Raw genomic sequence first — 20,682 nt, forward strand, 5'->3', positions numbered from 1 at the left:
GCTATTTTCTCCGAGCATCCCGCCTGCAAATGATCCCCTTAATTGCGAGCTCTCCGCTGAGTCCAGGTGCGGAATGCAAAGCAAACGGGAGATGCTCCTTGTGATAGCGCCGAGCATTTCACCGGGTTCCTTTTACAGCACTCTCCAGGTATCTCACTACAGCTGCCTCCACAAAATGACCTGCTGGACAGGAGCTACAGAGTGTGTGTATGAGAGAAAATACATTCACATACACTTTCATTGAAGCCTGATAGATGTATTGGCTTTGATCACAGCCATTGAGAAAATTACTGTGCTGCAAAAAAGCCAAAAGCCAATATCATTTTGTTTTTTGTCTTTTGCGATAAAAATATCTGAACACCCTAAGAATACAGAGCTGTCAACTTCAGGACAAAACTTTTTTTAGGCTGGGCATGGCAATTTTCACCTGGCAGAAGAGGTGAAAAATAGGTGAATAATAGATTAATATTGAAGATGGAATATGAGGCATACGGGGACCGGAATATAATATAGTGATGCTCAGTTTTTTCATGCTCCGTTTTGGAACTACAAAAATTATTAGATTAATTAACAAACCATTTCGCATCCTTTCTGTGTAGTCACTTTTCCTGATGATTAATAAAAAATTGTGAACTTTTATTCAGCAAGGACGCGTTAAATTGATCAAAAGTCATAGTAAAACACATTTATGTTACAAAAAAATTCTATTTCAAGTAAATATATTCTTTTGAACTTTATCATAATCACATAATTATTACAGTTTCCACAAAAAATAAAGTCACAGTTATAGTAATCACAGCATGTTTCTTGATCACCAAATAATCATATTAGAATGATTTTTGAAGGATCATGTGACATTGAAGACCGGAGTAATGATGCTGAAAATTCAGCTTTGCCATCACAGGAATACATTATATTCTAAAATAAATATAAAACAGTTCTTTGAAACTGTAATAATATATCACAATATTACTATTTTTGCTGTTTTGATCAAATATATACAACGTTGGTAGAGATATAGAGACTTCTTTAAAGCGATAGTTCACCCAAAAATAAAAAAAATTCTGTCATTAATTTCTCACCCTTCATGTCGTTCCAAACCCGTAAGCCTTTCGTTCATCTTCGGAACACAAATGAAGATCTTTTTGATGAAATATGATAGCTTTCTGTCCCTCCATTGACAGTTACGCAACTACCACTTTGATGCTTCAAAAAGTTCATGAAGTGATCGTAAAACTTTTCTAAAGAGATATGATCGCTTTATATGATGAATTAATTGAATTTAGGCTTGATGAGTTGATGTTTGAGACTTGACAACTAGGGAAGTCTCTTGTGCCCCTCTTTTGGTACACAAAATGTACCTAAATAGAATAAGATTAATGCTTAATAACAAGGCCAGCTTTTGTTTATATTCTTTACTTTAATGATCCCCGGTAAAGAAAAAACAGCTTGTAAATGAAAATCACATGCAGAGTCAAAAGGCCACAGAGGAGAAGTGAACAAATGAAGCTAATTTGTTCCATAGGCAAGAGAGTCAAGCATGTTTGCTAACAATGCAGGGGTCTGCAGTTCGAGCTGGCTTGTTTTGGTCTGACGCCGTTTCCCGCAGCAACACTCGCTTCCTCCCAACCGCCCCGGACTTTCCAGCTCAACCATTCCTCCTCTACATCTCCAAAAATCTGTCTTTGACAACACGCACACACACTCACCAGATCTGCTGTTTGCACTGGACTTTAATGATAAACAATGGAGACTGATGCGAAAATGTGCTACAATTAGCGAGAGAGGCATACTTTATCATTTGGAGCCTGTCCGGTTAGTGCCAAGTATGCAAATAAATATTAACTGGGCATTTTAAGACTGTTTACTGGAAGCCCAACGGACATGAGCCTCTGCTCTCCTCCAAGGCTCCAGAGATCCAATCAGTCCCATCTGTCTTGTTAAGCTCCTAAATATAACTGCGGCAGCTCAGTTTGTTAGGTGTGCTGCACCAGAGGAAGGAGGGTATTTTTGCAGTTATATCGCTCTCTTGTCCCCCCCCCCCCCCCCTTCTCTTTTCTCTGGCTGATAATTAAGACTCATGGAGGAAAACAGGTTTTACTGGGTTATGGGTTGACTCAGGTGTTTTTCTTTTATTTTTAACACTCACCTCCTGCGCGTCTCTCTGTGTATGTTTGACGCTGATATCTGTGTGTACGTGTGTGTGCATAGCGAGTTCCTTTGTCTCGGTGCGCGGTAAACCCTCTGAGGACTGATTACCAAATTGCCCCGCAGCAGTACGACAGGAGGTTGTGTGTGCGTGTTTGTGTGGTGGGATATTGTTTGTGTATTAATGAGTTACGTATAACTGTGCCAGGAGTATTGGCCATTGCCAGAATTCCTCGCTCTTAGCGACTGTTGCTGTAAACCTCTGGGGTTCGGAGGGGAAACAAGAATAACACATTAATTAAAGGTTTTTATCTTAATTTGTTTCTCAACCTTTTCATTTAAATGCAGCCGGAATGATTCCAACTGCCCCTTATGAACTTCATAATATTGTGGTTTTTTGTCATTTTTTTGTTAGCATAATCTGTATTCACCACTCATACTGTCTGTTAGATAGATTAGATCCCAGCTAGCATGATTATATTTGTTGATTTTTGAGCAAAGTCTTCTGGGAAGCAGACATGCTATCCAATAATTGCTACCTTGCAGCGTTGTTAGAACCATTAGCGTTTGTCGCTATGTTGAAATTTGAGAAAAGTAGCTGTTTGAAAGCGTTTTTCATTTTAAGCCAGGTGACCAGGCCTGTCAAATGAAGTGTGCCCTTGTTTTATGAGTGACATTGAGGAATTAAGGTAATGTCATCTTTAATCCGCTCTTCAATATTTAACTTTGAAGATGATTACTCTTGCGGCACTGTTATAATATTTAAATGTCACATCTGTATTCACTTTTCGTAGCAGTGCGGTAGTCTCAAAGCAACAGATAGCACACCTATTTCCAGGTCCTTTGAGTCTTGTTTGTCCTGATGTATATGCATGTGTAAGTAGAATGGTGAGTGTGTCCATCTCTTGTGTCTAAAACAAAAAACATCCTTCTCTTATTGGCAGATGCATTTGAATCTGATTTGACTAATGATGCTTGCAGCTATGCTAACCCAGAGGAACACCACTGTGCATACTAACTGTAAACACTAAAATTCACACTAAACAATCTGTTTCTATAATAAACTAAAACACCAGCTCAGTTCAAGGAGTGTGAGATGTTTTCTCAGCTCTTAAACAAACATGCAATACAATTAATTGACTTGTTACTTTTTTAAAAATAGACATTTCATGGTCTTAAAGGGTTAGTTCACCCAAAAATGAATTACTCACCCTCATGTTGTTCCAACCCCGGAACACAAATTAAGATATTTTTGATGAAATCTGAGAGCTTTCTGATTTCATTCTGCCGGGCCAGAAAAGTTAGTAAAAACATTGTTAAAATAGTCCAAGTGACTACAGTGGCTCAACCTTCAGTTTATCAAGCGACGAGAATACATTTTGTGCGCAAACAAAACAAAAATAACGACTTTATTCACAATTTCATTTTCTTCTGTGTGGGCCTCTGACGTGAGTTCACGAGAGCGCCACGACACATGCGCGAGAACTAATTAACAAAAATATCTTAATTTGTGTTCCAAAGATGAACGAAAGTCTTACGGGGTTGGAAAAACATGAGGGTGAGGAATTAATGACAGAATTTTCATTTTTGGGTGAACTAACCCATTAAGGCCCATTCACACCAAGAACAATAACAATAAAGATAACTATAACGAAATTAGCATCCACACCAGCAGACAGTATCATTCTGTTTATTTTAAGTTTTTATTTATTTTATTTAAAAAAAAAGTTATTATCACTGCAGAAATACATAGAGAAACTCTACAAAATACACTCATCGACCAAAAAACAAACAAAAACAAAACACAGATGAAAAAAGGATAAAACTTTATAAGATAAAACTTATTATAAGTTTTGTCATCTGCAGCTTTAAATGCTCAAACTCTTTCCAGCAGGATGGATTCTGATTGGCTGTCATTGTTTTATTGTTCATCAGCTGAAAAAAAAAAAAAAAAAAAAAAAAATCAGAAAGTGGTTCCACTGTTTCTCTGTGCCATTATTGTTATAGCTGTAGTGTGGACTCTGCTATTCTTTTATGATTTTTAAAACTATATCTTTATTGTTATAGTTATCATTCTTGGTGTGAGCAGCCTTTACTGTGTACGAATCATCAGTGCATTTTATTATACATTTTTTTGTAAATAATTTAACCATATATTATAATATAATATATATATATATATACAGTAAAAGTTAGATATATAAAGCAAAAGAAAATAATTTCAGTTAAATTCTAATTAATTTGAATGTTTTTTTTTTTTTTTTTTTACAATAACTTGATAGTCCTTGATAGCACTTGATAAGGACCTGATAGTCTTTAAAATACATTCTTTTTTTTCTTAAAGTTTTCTCCTAGAACTCTCTAGTCTCTAGTTTGAAAGCTTCTGAGCTAGATAATATAGCTGGAAAGTCCCTGGCTCTTTTTGAGGGTCTATTCCTGTAGCAGCTGCAACAGACATTGTCTACTTTTTTAAATTCTGTTAATAGATTAACTCTTAATTGCATACTTATCGTTAAATTAAGCATACATCGTTTATCTTGTTTAACATGTTTATTTTGTCCTAATTTGCTATGTCCAGCAAAGTAAACAATCAGATTGAAGAATGATTCTCACAAAACTGTATTTTCTGCAAGCTTTTTTCAAGATTAATATAGATGTCTTTCCAAAAAAGGACACTCTAAAAGGACACCTAATAACCGAAAGGAGTCCATTTAATTAATAAATTTATGCACACACGGGGAAAAAAAGCATTACAGAACAAAACTTTTCTGAATTTAGTGTACAGTATGTGTACAGTGCATCAGCAAATAGCTAGTTTACATTTTATACATGTCAAGTTGTGATACTGAACAGGATCACATGGAGAAACCTAACCAAGACCTAAACCAACAATTAAAACCCACTCTTGTACTTCTTGAAAGCAACAGTTGCCAGTTATTACCCCACTTGCACTTAAAGGGATAGTTCACTTTGAAATTAAATTTTGGTATGTTTTTGCTTACCTCAAGGGCGTTTTTACCTCTTGTACACAACCACGTCCAAGTGATCTGAGGGCACGCGCGCATCCTGGTGTGTGACGTGTGCGCGCATTCTGGCTTAGTCTGCGCAAGCGCCGGAAAGTGTACAAGAGGTAAAACGATATAAATACTGTTCGTTTTCTCACACAAACCGCTCGTTTCGTGTCTTAGGCCATCAATATGTACTTACAATGGGGAATTGTTTAATTTGGACGATGGGGAATTGTTTTAATTTGGACTCTGTGCATGGTCTTTGAGACAGTGACCATAGACCTGCATTATATGACTGACAGACAAGAACTGTTTGACCTAAAAATATCAAAATTTAAACTACTGCGGAAACAAAGACACCTACATCTTGGATGTCCTTGAGGTAAGCTAAAACATACCAAAATTTAATTTCAAAGTGAACTATCCCTTTAATGTGCTCTCTAATGTAGAAGTATTTCTATTTATGCCTGTGTATGGTATTCAAACAAAATAACAGCCGAAGCTGTACAGAGGTACATAACTTATTACTCAAATAAGTGTTACAGATTGATCTCAGACTTGAATTGCCAACATAAAAGAGAGAAAGTGCATGAGAACATTGATTCAATCAAGAAAATCCATTTATGTTCTCAACGTCTTTACCTTTGAGAAATCGAGTGTATGAATACAATCAAAGCAAAGCGTTTTATTATCAGAATTCCTTTTAATTCAAAAGAGGAAGAAATCATTATGTGTGGTTTTACGAGACGATTCGGTTCACTTTTTTTGATGATCGCTGTATAAAGAGGTGTCTGTGCAAGGCTGCTGTTCACAGAGCAGGGGTCAAAGGTCAGGACCGGCTAGCTGAGCAAAAGTAGGGGGTTAAACCGAGACAGCTGCCGGTCTGATATCCGTGTTTTAAGCGGAAGTTCGAGTGATTGACAGGAGCAGGGACAAAAGCAGCCTGTGTGAGGCACGTGTCATGTGACAGAAGGCGTCTGTGTGTGTGCGTTCCTGGTCCAAACTCGACTCCGTACTGCGTGAGGATTCATGAGGATTCAGCAGCCATGGGAAAATAATATGCAGTCTGCTCAATTTGGCTGGGATTTAGGGAACATGCAAATGAGCTCGTTAGGCAAGGGCTTTGTTTGTTGTTTATTCATGTGGGTGGGACGGACACTTGTAATGTGTAACCCGCCATCACTAGTACCCAGATGGACTAATAGGTTTGGTGACCGTTACACAGCAGAAGAGCATGTTAGTGTTTTTGTGTTTGTGTGTTTGAATACGCGTGTGATTGCTGATATGAGAGACAGTGACGGGCAGTGTACAGCTGGCCTCGGGTCTTTATCTAAGAAGAAGTCACAAGGGTGAAGAGATGGACAGACAGCTGGGCATCTCAGCTATCCCGTAACAGTGCAAACATGGCACTTCCCATGTGTGGATAGGTCAGTCTAAATGCTGATCCATGCAACCTGACATTACACCACACAGCTTTCTCTTGCCCTCCCTGTGTGTCTGGTTTTTCTCCATGCATCTTTCACAGTTAGCAAATGTGTGTTCTAAAACGTTTTCCAACAGTTATTTTTGGTTGTGGGAACTTTAATATGTCCAGTTCTCATAGTGGGAGTTTAATATTTTAATGAAACATTCTAATTCTGAGTGCAAAAATACGACCCTAGTTCAGGTCTCTGCTTAGGGTTTGTATTTGTCGCTTGGTTCTTTTCTGATGTACCTTTTTCACAATCCATTCTATTCCTTATGGATAAAAAAAGTGTCAACTGGCATTTTATCTCATTGAAAAGTCTCAAAGTCTCTGAAATATTGCAACAGACTACACCAATGCTGCATTTTTTTATTTAAAGTACAGTAAAACAAGTAAAAACTTCTGAAAATTCTGTCACATGATCCTTCAGAAAGGATTCTGATATGCCGATTTGGTGCTCAAGAAACATTTATTCAGTTATCAGTGATGAAAACAGTTGTACTACTTACTATTTTGTGGAAACCATGATATATTTATGTTTTAGGAATCTTTGTTGAATAGAAAGTTCAAAAGAAAACTATTTATTTGAATAGACTTTTTTATGGCAATGTAAGTCTGTCAGTTTTGATCAATGTAATACATCCTTGATGAATAAAACAAAAAAAAATCTTAAAGACCCCAAACATTTGAATGGTATTGTATATCTTTCAAGGCAGTAATTCACTGCTTTCAGAAATCCCAGAACTGCTCAGAGAAATTCTTTGTGTTTGTGTTTAAAAAAAATCCCATCCATTTGAGGACCAAGTCCACACTCCCTCTGTCTTTTTAGAACATTATTTTTTCTCAAGCACACTGTTTATTCTGCACTATAAAGTCCTTGAGTTATATGACCATCCTGCTCTTGTCCTCCATTCGTCCTCTGCTCTCTGCCAGATAGGCCGTAGCTTCAGATCACGACAGATTCTTCCAGGTCAGACACATAATGACTCCAGCACTCTCATTTTCTGTCTGTGACTTTGCATCCTGGTCTGAAGCTAGTTGTTGATGTGTGTGAGAGATTCAATTTCGCATTTGGTTTTTGATGAAGATGTATTCAGGGTGACTCGAACTAGGTCGTTCTGCCTGATTAGGGGAACGAAACTTGGTGTCGGTCTTATAATAAACTTCGCACCATTGCTCAGGCTGTGACAGCAGAACGAACTCCCGGATACAGTTTATTATCTTTTTATTAGTCTCCCCTTAAGCTCTCTGACATTTGGTTACGTTCTTACTCTAATATGACTCATTAACACACTTGAAACCGTTTGCTGTCTGCTGGCCTGGGGAGAGAATGTGGAGAAAAGACAGATACAATGACAGCATTGAAAATGTAAAGTTGTGTTTTAAACAGCACTTTTATTTCCTATTGTAGACCTGGCCGTGCACATAAAGACCTTAAAGCACATTACTAAACAATTCAGCTAGATTTGCTCTTCTTAGTTGAAAGGGTGCTTACAAGGTACTGAAGGTAGCAAAAAACATTGTTAAAGTTGGTGGTTAAAAATATTGGTACCCATGTTTTTTATTTTATTTTAATGCATTATTCTGTGAGAAAGGATGGTTATTCCAAATACTTACATTTTTCTTATAACTGTTCATACTTTATTAATTTATACTGATTTCACAGAAAGTTTTGGCCACATGCATGCAAATTAATGCATGTAAGAGCACCATATGTGTCAAAATTTTTAATTCAAGCTGAATTAATTGCTGGAAATCTTAAAGAAAAATGTGTATTCAATTTGTATTTCAATTTACTTGTATTTAAAATTTAAATAAAATAGATGCCGTTTTAATTTAAATTTAAATAAAAAAATATAGTAAATAAGTACTTTATGAGTAGAGGACGCAATATAGTATATATATTCAGTATATAGTCTTAATATTTTTGAGAAATATTGTGTGCTCTTCAGTACAGCTGCTTACAGATAAGATTTTTTTTTCTGTCATGCTGTAATTTTAAATAAACTGTACTATATTAATATCAGTGTGTCTTGGTCAGACATATTTTAGTAGTAACATTTAATGTGTGTAGGTGTAAGCTCATTTGAGTCATGATGCATTTCTGAAGGCATTAAAATCTGTCTTTCTATATGAACACAATCATATGTGTTATACTAATTGAAGACTATTTTAGGACATCAGTATTGTAAATCCAGAAGGAAGATTGCATTTTTGTAACATAAGGTAATAGTCGGCTACTCTGACTGCATATGCGTTGACCTCACGCTGAACGATCTGTCAGCGAAACATCTTCCTATATTGTTTACATTCCTTCCCATCATCCCTTATGTTTCAACTGTAAGCCTTTACAACAAGTTTAGTTTGACGATAAGGCGATACTCAAGCTCTAAATGTTCAGCTGGTGATGAGAGCCTTGGCTAAATGTGTCCCCATTGACAAACCACACAGCTGTACGCTACATACACCCTGTCAGCAGTGTTTTAGCCCTGCTGAGCTCTGGTTGCCTCTCAGCTTTGCTATTTTTTTTGGCCTAGTCTGCGGTCTTTGCGCTTTCGCTCTCTGCGCTGTGACCTCAGGGACATTGAACTTTGAACCCTGAAATGTTTGGTACACCTGCTCCCACAGCAGACAAAACAGGTGTGGACCAATCAGATGCAGAGTGAGAGTAGTCTAATCTTGTTGGCCTTTTATGACTTTAAAAGCCTGTGCTTGTGATCTAAAGGCTAATTATCCGTAACCACATTCCTTGTTCCTTTTGTGTTGGCCTGTATGTTAAAAGAGCAAGAAAATAGAAATTAATATGGCAGTAATGGTAAGAAATAACGATTAAATTACATTTTCTTTTTTTTTCTTTATCCCTGTGAAATTAAATGTTCGTTCTACTTTGTGTCATTACGTTAACATTGTTCTTGCTTGAAAGCATAAGACATGCCTTAAACTTGTTATTACTCCCAGAGGGAGGGTTATGGGCAGTGCCGTTGTCTGTAACTGAGGCCTATGTGTCCAGCCATTACCATATATTTCAAAGTAAGAACGATTCACAATGGCAGTGAGCTCTAGGTTGGACCTGAGGCCCAATCTGCCGTGTTTAGCACATCTGATTCCCTGTCCGGGATGGCTATTGATGGGCTATTGTCTTCCGAACAACAGCAGCCTTGAAGTTGGCCTCTGGCGGCCCAGGGGACAGTCCCTGCCACTCTCTCCCAGGCTTGGGACGCTCCCCAAGGCATCACACATTCTCAGCAGGGCTCGATGTTCCATAAATAAGAGAGACATCTTTGTAGCATACACACACACACACACACACACACATATAGTCTAGCCTACTGAGCTGCTGTAAATCAAGAGAAAATAGGTGACATTACGGCTGGAACAGGCCACCTCTGATGTCACTATTTTTGGAGAAAGAGTGGTGTACAATGACAAAAAGGACACAATCAAGAGAATGTGACACATAAGGTCTACAAATAGAAATAATGTCAAAAAATTACTTGAAACACAATTATAAAAGAAAGTAAACTTTTTTTTAACACAATGTGTTTGGTCCATGAAAAACCCCTGGTTGCTATGCAGTTGCTAAGGTGTTCTGAATGACAAAAAATTATACAAACAAGAGTAGGTGACACGCATGGTCTAAAAAGGAAATAATTGCGAATAATTTCTTAAACACAATAATGAGGAAAAAAAATAAGCATAGTTTTTTTACAATGTGTTTGGCACATGGAAAACCTGTTATGGCTGGTTGCCAAGGTGTTGCTATGCAGTTATTAAGGTTTTCTGAGTGACATTTATAATGTTGCTATGCAGTTGTTAAGGTGATCAGAGTAGTTATAATATGTCACTTTGAAGTTGCTAAGGTGAATTTTAGTTGTTTTTATCATGCTGCTATGTGGTTGGCCAATGTATTTGGAGTGTTTTAACAATGCTATGAATTTGCTAAGGTGTTCAGAGTGGTTATAACATGTCACTTTGTTTTTGCTATATTAATTTGATATTAATATCAAATATTGGGCCCTATTTTAACGATCTGAAACGCAAGTATCAAACGCGAGTAACTTTGTGGGCGGATCTCGGGCGCTGTTGCTATTATACCGGCTGGATAAATGACTCTTGCGCCCGACGCAAATCTAAAATGGGTTGGTCTGAAGTAGCTACATTACTCATAGGTGTGGTTTGGGCGTGACGTGAAATAAACCAATCACAGCGTCACTTCACATTCCCTTTAAAAGCACGCGCGCTTGTTCCTGAACATCTGCTTCCTAGCATCTGAACGCACCACTGAAAACGCGCCACTGACTTTAGACTAGGTTTTTCCTGGTCTGTGGCGAAATTGTTTTCTGGAACTGGAAAATAGCACCAGGGAACATTTGCACCGGAACACGCCTCCTCTTTTCGCTGAACCGCCCCAGGGAGCGCAAGTTAGGGAGCGTCTTTTTTGACTCTTTGATTAGTGTACTTTTCTGCACAGCATCATGGGTAATGCAGTTTTTCACCAGGAATTCCACTGTTAAAAACGATTATTTAAAAAATAAGCGGAAATAATTCGGGCTGATGGCTTCAGCAGAAGCAAATACCACGGATTAATAACCTCGTAGCTCACAGTATGGTCTGTCTTTATAGGTTTAAAAGTTATTGTTAAAAATCTATTTCCTTATGGAGAAAGGTTTTTACTTCCAGAACCCAACTGTTGCACTCTATAGCACACCTCTTCTCAACATCCTGCCTCGTTTGCATTTTTTTCTTCTATGGTTAGGGGTTAGAGAGAAAAACTAACAGTGACGCTTGCTATTTTTATTAGAAATTTTGCTCTCTCGTTTAACTTTAGATTTATTTGCAGATGGTGTGTCATAATCATACCTCTCATTTTAAGGAGCCTGTTGCCTGATTCACACATGGAATCCCTGTCCGCTCTGGAACAGGAGGATACGGATTCTACACATGGGAGAAAATGTGTATTGGGACAATAGAAAGCCTGCTTGGGGTTATACTCATCAGAGTCTCTCTGCACAGCGGACCGTGAGGGTTTGTCTCTCTCAGTGAGATGGGGCTGGTCTCCATGCGCCGTTGCTTTTTACATAAAGCGCAATCAGTGGTACATAACATGTGGGCCTAATGCTGAAAGCTGGCACAGGCTTAATTGGCACAACTAGTACACAGTCCCTCTGTGCTTGTGTCAGTGCTAACCAGTGCTTGTGTTGCTTATATTTACACCCTCCACTCTCATTCTTTTTCTGTTTCTCTCAATCCCTGCCTCTCTTTTCATTCCTCCTTTCTCTTTGCCCACTAATGTTTATCCATTATGTCTGAGTGGGTTTATTCTTTGGGTCCCGGCTTGGTGCAACGATGTTCTAGGTCCCGCTGGCCAATTTCTCCATGTTGCAAACAGGCTTTAGGAATGTTCCAGCCCTGGATTACTCTCTGCCCACCCTGCCTTCATCTTGGGTTTTACCCCTGAGCGGTTTTCTTCCAGTGCGGACAACCTGAGAGAGCTAAGAGATAAAACAGTAGTGTCACTCTTATACCAACCAGAGCGTTCCAGCTCTGACACACCACTGGACCAGATCACCAGAGAAAGAGTTGCTGAGAGTTTACACAGAAATGCTGTAAGAGCAAAATGAAGAAAGTTGCATTATAATTAGTTATATTTCACAGTTGTGTATATATACACTGTATATATTCACTATATATATATATATATATATATATAATACATACTATGCTTTTATTTAAACACATTTAGAGGGATATATTAGTTATGTCAAATTTTTATCTTTTATTCATGTTCATGTCCTGATTAAGATTTTTGTTTTAAAATGATTAATGCAATTTTGTTTACATTAAATAAAAAGGTACAGCTTTTATTACAATATTCCTTAAATTACTGTTATGAATGTATAATATATGCAATATTTACATAATACAATCGAGTTGACATGTAGGTATATCAACCAGTATTATGAATATATTTTTTAATTGATTAGGCTGAAACAAATATTATAGTAATATTAATATTATATACACACACACACACACACTGTATGTTAGGCTAATTAATCCAAAGAATTGCTAATATTGACTGATACTAACATGTCGACAATATATTATGCATTTATAATAGACAATTTAAATATCATTGGAGGATTTTCATAGTAAACAATCTAAAGCTGTATTAGCTAATATTTGTTGCATTAACCATACACATTAACCCTTACTTTACTGTAAAAATGCATCAATTGGATATGACAAGTTTGAATCTCATTGACATTTAATCAGGATCAGCGTGGTGTTGAATATGAATTCCCATCTCCAGATCAGCAACTAATCCCCACCTGCATAAGTGCAATAAGCAGCGAGTTGATAACATTGATTCCTCACTGTCTCTGTGTCGCTTCCCACACCGAAGCTGAGCAGAAGCCATGTTGTTTCTCTCTAATTTGCATTTTAGTCAATATGCAATGCAGTCAAATGAGTTACCCTTTGCATATTTAAAAGCATTTCTGTAGCCCATTGGTGATGGTGACGCTCGATGCCATTTGTCTGTTGTATGTCATTATCCGGCACAAGCAGCATGGAATTGCCTGTAATGAGTATTTTTATAGATATGAACATTCATATTGCGAGTCCACTTAAACACATGTATGCAGGCATGCAAACAGATCATTTTGACTCGATGTGTTACGCAAAGATGGCCAAGAGAGAGAGAAATGGCCACTCTGATGAGATAGCTAATGTCAAGCCAGGCTTCTCCGGACCCGGCTCTAGCCAAAGACTTGTGTCAGAGCAGATTTCCTTTAGTGCTGTTGGCCGTTGAGGACCGTAATTGCTGTCACCTCCCTCCTGGATCCAGCTACAGACTGTGGGAATTGGAAGAGTCATTTTATCTCCAGGGAAACGAAATGATGGGAGCTCCAATTTTCCAGCGCAAGTTGAGGGAAAAGGAGGATGAGGAACATATCATTAGCAAGCCGCTAGTCCGTCTCTAGACTAAACGACTTGCTAACCTGCACAGGTCTTCCTCAAGAGTGAAAAAAGAAGTAGTCAGCCATTACTAAAGATGCAGTCACATTTACCAATGTTCGGTGTATTTTCACAGGCAAAATCCAGTCATTTCAATAGGAGTCCATGTGATTGGCATTTTTGTGTGTGGGTGAAAGATTCTCCCATTCAGATTTCGCAAAGGGTTCAAGTGCAACTCAGCGCTCTCAACGTGTTAAATGAAATAAGATTTGACACTAAAAGCAAAAAATGTAAAAGCACTGTTTAAAGCACTTTCAGGTAGTTTACAAGTGATCCAGAAAGTCGTGCTATTTTTAATAGCGTCGCTATTTAAGTGCTAAAGGGGCGTTTACATTTAACATAGTTTGATGAAATTTCTTGTCGTTCTATAGGAATCCGCTCGATAGGGAATTTCGCATGAGGGCGAAATTTTTTTCACAATGGGTTCCGATTTTACCAACAGAAAGCTGATGTCACTAATGTTACCGCAGCTTAATAGGAATGAGCTCATTTAACTAAAAAAAAAGCTTTTTCTCAAAGCTATCCAATTAGGAGCCATCATTGAGAGGCATGTAAGTGCAAGTCGATTTTACATAGTTCCTGTGCCAAGAGTGAATGTGGCCCTATTAGATAATTAGCTCTTGAAACCAGTTGTTTCCTTTGAAAACCAAACCTGCTAACATATAAGGGGTTAATGTCAGACTTCGTCCCGAGTCTGTGGTGTTGTGCCGCACATATGACGCTAACAGAAGGGGCTCGGTCGTCTGATACACACCAATTTCAGTCCTTTTCAGGATGGTGGAGTAGAACAGAGGGACCTTCTCGCTTCACAGAGCTACAATTAAGGGGGCCTCAAACAGAGGGGCTCAAAGACAAAGACTGAGAGAGAGCGAGGTAGACAAAAAGAGAAAGAGAGAGAGAGTGATGGACAGGGAGGCAGAGGTTGGGAAAGTGGAATATTAATGCATGGGGAGCAACAGGAAATTGGGCATCTAAATGTGCGCCCGTGTCCCCCGGGATGATTAGTAGCAGCCAATTTCATTCAAAAGCAGATCAATGAGGAGATATATTGTCATTTTCCAGCCGCACCCTCTTAATCAATTAATCTATAATAAGATCTTAAAGGGCCAGCGTTAGAATACACAGGTTTTAGTTGGGGATCCCAATGTGTGTTGTTACTGTTCATGCATTTGAGAAGGCATCAATTTCATAAATTTCTCTCACTGAATGGTTTACGCTGGCAAAACAGAATATAGTTGATTGAATGTGATTTGATTTTGGGCTCAGGTCACGGTTTAATCAAGAAAATTGGTCTCAATCAAAGGGCAGCAAATAAACACAATCTCGCCAGGCATTTTTTTTCCTTCTGCTTTTTAAGCCTTTGTGCACTTTCTTTTCATTCCATCTGTCTTTTGGCATCCTTCCCTCACGTTCAACTGTCATATGCAACACTGCTTTATGTGGGGGAGTCAGATCCTTTTCCGTTACATAAGGACTCTGTGTATTGCTTTTCGCATTAAATGCCATTTGGTTTCAGCGTTCTGTCAGTCTCCATGGCGATCGCGGTCGATATCTTGGCAGGAACAGATATGCCGGACACATGTAAAAAACATGTCGGTGTGTGCTTTAGGTCTTTGTGAATGTCACCAGGATGTGACAGCTTTTTTTGTTGTACATTAATTTAATACCAAATTTACAAAGTTTAGCTAAATTGATAGTATTTATAGTATAATGTTAATAATAACAATAATAATAAGACTTCTTTGTTTTCTTTAAAAAAAGCAGCAAAAATTGTGTTAATGGTGAGGCATTTACAATGGAAGTAAATAGGAACTTTTTTGAGGATATATATTTATATATATATATATAAACAAATATAAATTATACTTTTTTACAGTCGTTTTATGGTTTGCAGTGTTACGTATTGAGGGTATAAAATTGGATATAACTCCTCACAGAATAGATTAGTTAGCTTTTTTTTTTTTCACACTAAAATCCACTCATAGCCACTCATATTTTGTATACATTTTGTGGCTACTGAAACAGGAAGTATTGTAAAATTTACAGAATGGGACCAATCATGTCCAGTGAAACATGTCTCAGTGTAACCCAGATTTTTACTTTTCTTTTACGTCGAAATTATTTTTTTCTTCTCATTTTCACAAATGCGTTCGATTGAGCTTAACTTTATACAGAACCCTGCCATTTCCTTTAAACATTTGAATATGTCACATTTGTGTGTTCATTTGTTCTTTGGGATGTGCTGAGCTTTAAATTCACAGTGTCAGATGGCTTGGCCCTTGTTCAGTGTGAGTTGTCAGGTGTTCATGGTGCGGCTGATCAGTGTAATAAATCACGTTTTGCTGGCACAGACTCAAGCGGCTGTATAGTGGATGGGCTAATTACTTATAGTGCTAAAGCATTTTCAGAACATTTTCTGCTGTCAATGATGATTGCTCAACACTGATATGATGTCTGATATGTTGCCTCCAAGGTGCATTTTTTTCCATCTCTGCATAGCTTAATTGAGACATTTTCAAACCGATTTCCCCATCACCTTATTTGAAAGGTTAAGTTAATTTCTATTGATAAAGCCTCTGGATTGGCTGTACATAATGGTGTCTTTCAATTGGGTGTGTAAATTAGTCGAAGTCTCATGTGAAGGGATTGCTTGAGGCATGCTTTTCACTGTCATTTATCTTCTTTGAGGGGAAAAAACAGATAATTTAACAAACGAAACAAAGAAATTGATTTAACAGGCTTGTGTCTTTCATTGCGTCAAACTTGTCACGAATATTTTATAGTTCTCAGACAAATAAAGCAGATGTTAAATAACACAACGGGAGAGTGTCTGTGCCCTCAATGTGCGAAAGATTGAGCAACTCATTGTTAGCTTTTATAAATTCAATGATGATAATCTGTCATCTGCAGCGATGTTCTCCAAACTCTCGCTTTTGGCGTACTCTTGCGACTGTTGCTTAATGGCATCATTAAAACGTGATGATATGATGTCGCCATAACTCTCACACTAATGTGATTATTCAGCTAAATTCACAGACTGCTCGCTCGTCCTGATGCATCCAGCGGATGTTTTATGGTAGTCGAAGCATGCTGCATCAGTCATAAGAGAGTTGAAATGTATTTAGGGGCGAACGGAATCATGTTTTATTCAATTACATGCAGAAGCTCAATTAATCAGTTTTTGCAATTAAGTTAAACTTGCTCATGCATCATACATGAGGACAATATCAAGGGTAGTTGCTCCAGAAGCTCCCCGTGTACTCCAGGCACCGACTGTCCTCCACTGTGAACATGATGGAAGAGAATATATTACATTAGGAAAATTAAGATAAATACAACCCCTAACTTGCATATTGAGCTTTCAGTCTCGAAATTAACATGAAATGCAATTTGTTGGTTAATATTTTAACAAATACAGTCTCATTATAGTGGAGAAAATGGCAGGGATGGAAAGAGTGAAATGCGTTGAATACAAAACAGCCCTCTTTTCCCTGTTTAGTGATTCATTGCTGTTATTTGCCAGGGCTGCATCCACCGGTATCATCCGCCATCATTACCTGCCGCAGACGGAGGCTCTTCTGTGTCGTGTCTCATTGTCTGAACCTCATACCACACTGATATACCTCTGATATTGCTTTTCACTTCTGATCTAGTCATTCCCATGAAACAATGGCATTTTTTTGGGGATAGACCAGAATTTAAAGGCAATACTAAAATGAATTGCAAAATGTTCCAACACCTCGACCTATAGGCTCTTAATTTTAATAAAAATGATTAATCTCAGGCCTTTGTATATCACTATACCTGCTCTTCAAGGAATAGTTCATCCAGATATGAAAATTCTGCCATCACATTATGACTTACTTTTTTTTCTGTGAAACACAAAAGGAGTAATTCTGTAAAATGTTCTGGCAACTTTTTTCCATGCAATGAAAGTGAATTGGGTATGAAGGGCTGCCAGTTTCCAAAAATGCACCATAAAAGGAGTATGCAAATGATACATAAGTCAAAATCCATTAAACTCTATATACATAAGATTTCAGTACTCATATCACTTTATTAGTAGCCTAGAAATCTAGACGCACCCTAGCGGCAGCAAAATGTATTTTGCAGCCAGGGTAGTCTAGCAACTCTCCATTGACTTTCGAGCTGCAAAAACCTAACTTGGGTCAGGCCAATCACATCGTGTATAGAGGCGGGGCGGGATTAACATAATGATGACAGAGTTGCGACGGTTCCCTGCTACTTGAAAACAAAGAATGGCAGCTGCTGCTGGAGAACAGTCTTTCGAATCGGCTTTGGCCGCGACTCTGGAGGACTTGGAGTTAAGTTTTTCTTTGAGAAAAGAGCAAAGAACGGCACTTAAGTCATTCTTTAAAAAAGGAAGATGTGTTCGTACTTTTGCCGGCCAGATATGGCAAAAGTTGAATCTATCAACTAGCTCTGCTGTTGGGAAAACGCTCTGGTTGGTTGAAGCGCTGCCCTATTGCGTGCAGAGGGAATTTGAAAGACAGCCGTTTATCCCGCCCCTCGGATTGAGCCGTGTCTATGGTGAGTTGCCAGACCTAACATCTTGATGTAGGTCTGGCTTGCCAGGCTACTTTATTAGTGCACCAAAGATGGACGTTTTGTTATATTTTAGTTATGTAAATATAATCTGTGAAGATTGTTTAAATAATATTTTTACAGTCGTTTTAGGGTTTACAGTGTTACATTGTGAATTTAAGTGAATAACTTTTTTCCCCAAGTTATTTAAATATTGTGGTAGATTTTTCTAACGAAAAATAACACCCAAGCGTCTACAGTGAGACACTTACTAAATCAATTTACCTGGGTCTTCTCCAGTCTACACCCAAGCGTCTACAGTCGACACTTAATAATCTTTAGACTCTAGCACTGCGTCTACAGTTGACAACTGGCTTTGAGTTTCCTAACCCTAACTTGCTCCCCTAACTAACTTGCTGCGCAGCAATAATAACCGACAGCCTTCAGACAATGCCTTTGAATATGCTTTAATCACGGCCGGAGGATCTCAGAGAGAATCCCACCCGCAAAAGGAATACAACAGTTTTTATAGAATAGGAGCATGGCGAAAATGACATGATACATTACATAATTTCAAGAATATTGAAATATTTTAAGATATTGAAGTTGAAGATAAGAAGTTGCGTTCAGTTAAAACAGCTAAAACATGCATTGTAGTGGGACTAGGTTTAAGCCTTGACTGTGAAACCGGGCACTAATGTTTTAGAAGACTTGCAATATAATGCACAAGTGGACTGTTTTATGTTGCTTTTGTTTAGTCAGTTTTGGAGTTCAACAATGCTGTGTCCATTAATTTCCATTTTATGGATGGAAGCATGCTTCAAAATATTCACAAAAAAAATTGTTCCACAGAAGCAAAAAACATGGAATGACATGGGGCTATGATAGATTTTCTAAAATGAGATTTTTAATTTTTTTTTTTAATTATCTATTCCTTTAAATGAGCTAATATGCTGTTTTTGTTCAGATAGCCTATTATTCTCAGAAAATGTGTGATCAACGAAGTATCACAAACAATGGTTTTTAATGGAATGGTTCAACCCTAAATTAAAATTGGCATCATTTATTTACTTTTAACACAGAAGGAGATGTTAGGCTCAATTAATTCACTTTCATTGTTTGGAATGACAACCCAGTGAAAGTACATGGTGACTGAGGCTGTCAGTTGTCCATCTTGTGGGATGCGTGAAAAAGAATATAATGCCGATTTGAAACAACATGAGGGTGAGTAAATAATGTCAAAATTTTAATTACTGGGTGATCCCTCACAACTCCTCAAGATTGAATTAGTTCACTATTTACAGCGATCGCTGCAGGGTTGTGGGAAATGGAGCTACTGGCCCTTTAAGAGCGCAGTTACCCCTGTGTGGGTAACTGCTGAAGGTAGTCAGGGGGGTGGGCTTGAGCCACGAGACAGTCTCCCGTAGACGCGAGAGTAGTAAACCCGTTCATTCACAGCGAAGGGAAGACTGCGGGGCAGCGGCTGAGATGGAAATCTGACTGAACGGGCTATTAAAGAAAGGATACTTTTTCCATACACAGGGAAAGCGCGAAAAGAAATATGTTTTGCCCGTGAAATGAATTTTGGAGGAAGTAAGAGCGTCTGGGACGGACTGTGAGCATCACATCTTATCTGTCCGTTACATTGACTCTTTATCTGTCCAGATCAGCGCTCGAGCGCAACACACAGCGCGAGCACACAGGAAGCGCACGAGAATATGGAATATTTGTGATGCTCCGATTGACCTGCACAGTTTTTATGTGTTTTGGTTCTAGTTTGTAAAGTTCTTCAATGTTGGCCGCCTGTTTAAACGCGTCTCCTCTCTCTTCGACCGGATTGTAGCGCTTTTTGGATGATTTTAGGGACTGTTTGTCCGGATAAAGGCGACTGAAGTGGACTTTATATCTGAGGGTGATGGAGTTTCGCAGGACTTTAGATGCGCTACTCGTTGCGTTTGCCCTCATCTCTTTATCTCAAGGTAAGCTGGAGAAAACAGCCTACAACACGACAGATGGCTTTATGAGGATTATAATAGCAAAACATTGTGAATTAGTTGTCGACATCTTCTTTAGTGTTTCTAAACGTAAATATTGTCTTATGAGTGGTGGTATTTTGTGAGGTATTGTTGTTATTTATGTTGTGGTGATTATTTTTCGTCCTTTACATAGAGATAACCCTCATAGATAGCAGCAGAACAGTTTTATAGCATACAGTTTAATATTCAAAATATCGACATGTATTGGTTAAGTGATGGTAAAATCAAAAAATGTATTTAGGCTATTTAATTACACAGGATCTCATGACTTTTAAGAGGAATATAACTTGGTCTCATGTCTTTTAAGAGGGATTTAACATGGTCTCATCTATTTTAATAGAAATATAACTTAAATATACAATAATTTTAGTGTAAACAGATTATTTATAGATTTATCCTTAATACATGGTATTTATACTTGAACATATGGTCGAAACAGACCAGTTGACCCAGTTTACAG

At 38.0% G+C, this 20,682-nt stretch overlaps 1 protein-coding gene across 6 annotated transcripts in view; it reads left to right on the forward strand.

The window, feature by feature from the left end:
• robo3 (roundabout, axon guidance receptor, homolog 3) overlaps positions 1-20,682 on the forward strand; it is a 152,244-nt gene that overhangs the window by 50,012 nt on the left and 81,550 nt on the right. For 3 of the 6 annotated variants that reach the window (XM_079860348.1, XM_079860349.1, XM_079860350.1), the window contains exon 1: positions 19,576-20,165. The exons of the other annotated variants lie outside the window; for them this stretch is intronic. In XM_079860348.1, the coding sequence (XP_079716474.1) occupies positions 20,102-20,165 (64 nt within the window). In that variant the 5' untranslated portion in view covers positions 19,576-20,101. Of the gene's footprint in view, positions 1-19,575; positions 20,166-20,682 lie in introns of those variants that run through there. 6 annotated transcript variants of the gene reach the window in all.

This window comes from Squalius cephalus, assembly GCF_949319135.1.
Source record: "Squalius cephalus genome assembly, chromosome: 24".
In the NCBI taxonomy this organism is placed as follows: Eukaryota; Metazoa; Chordata; class Actinopteri; order Cypriniformes; family Leuciscidae; genus Squalius; species Squalius cephalus.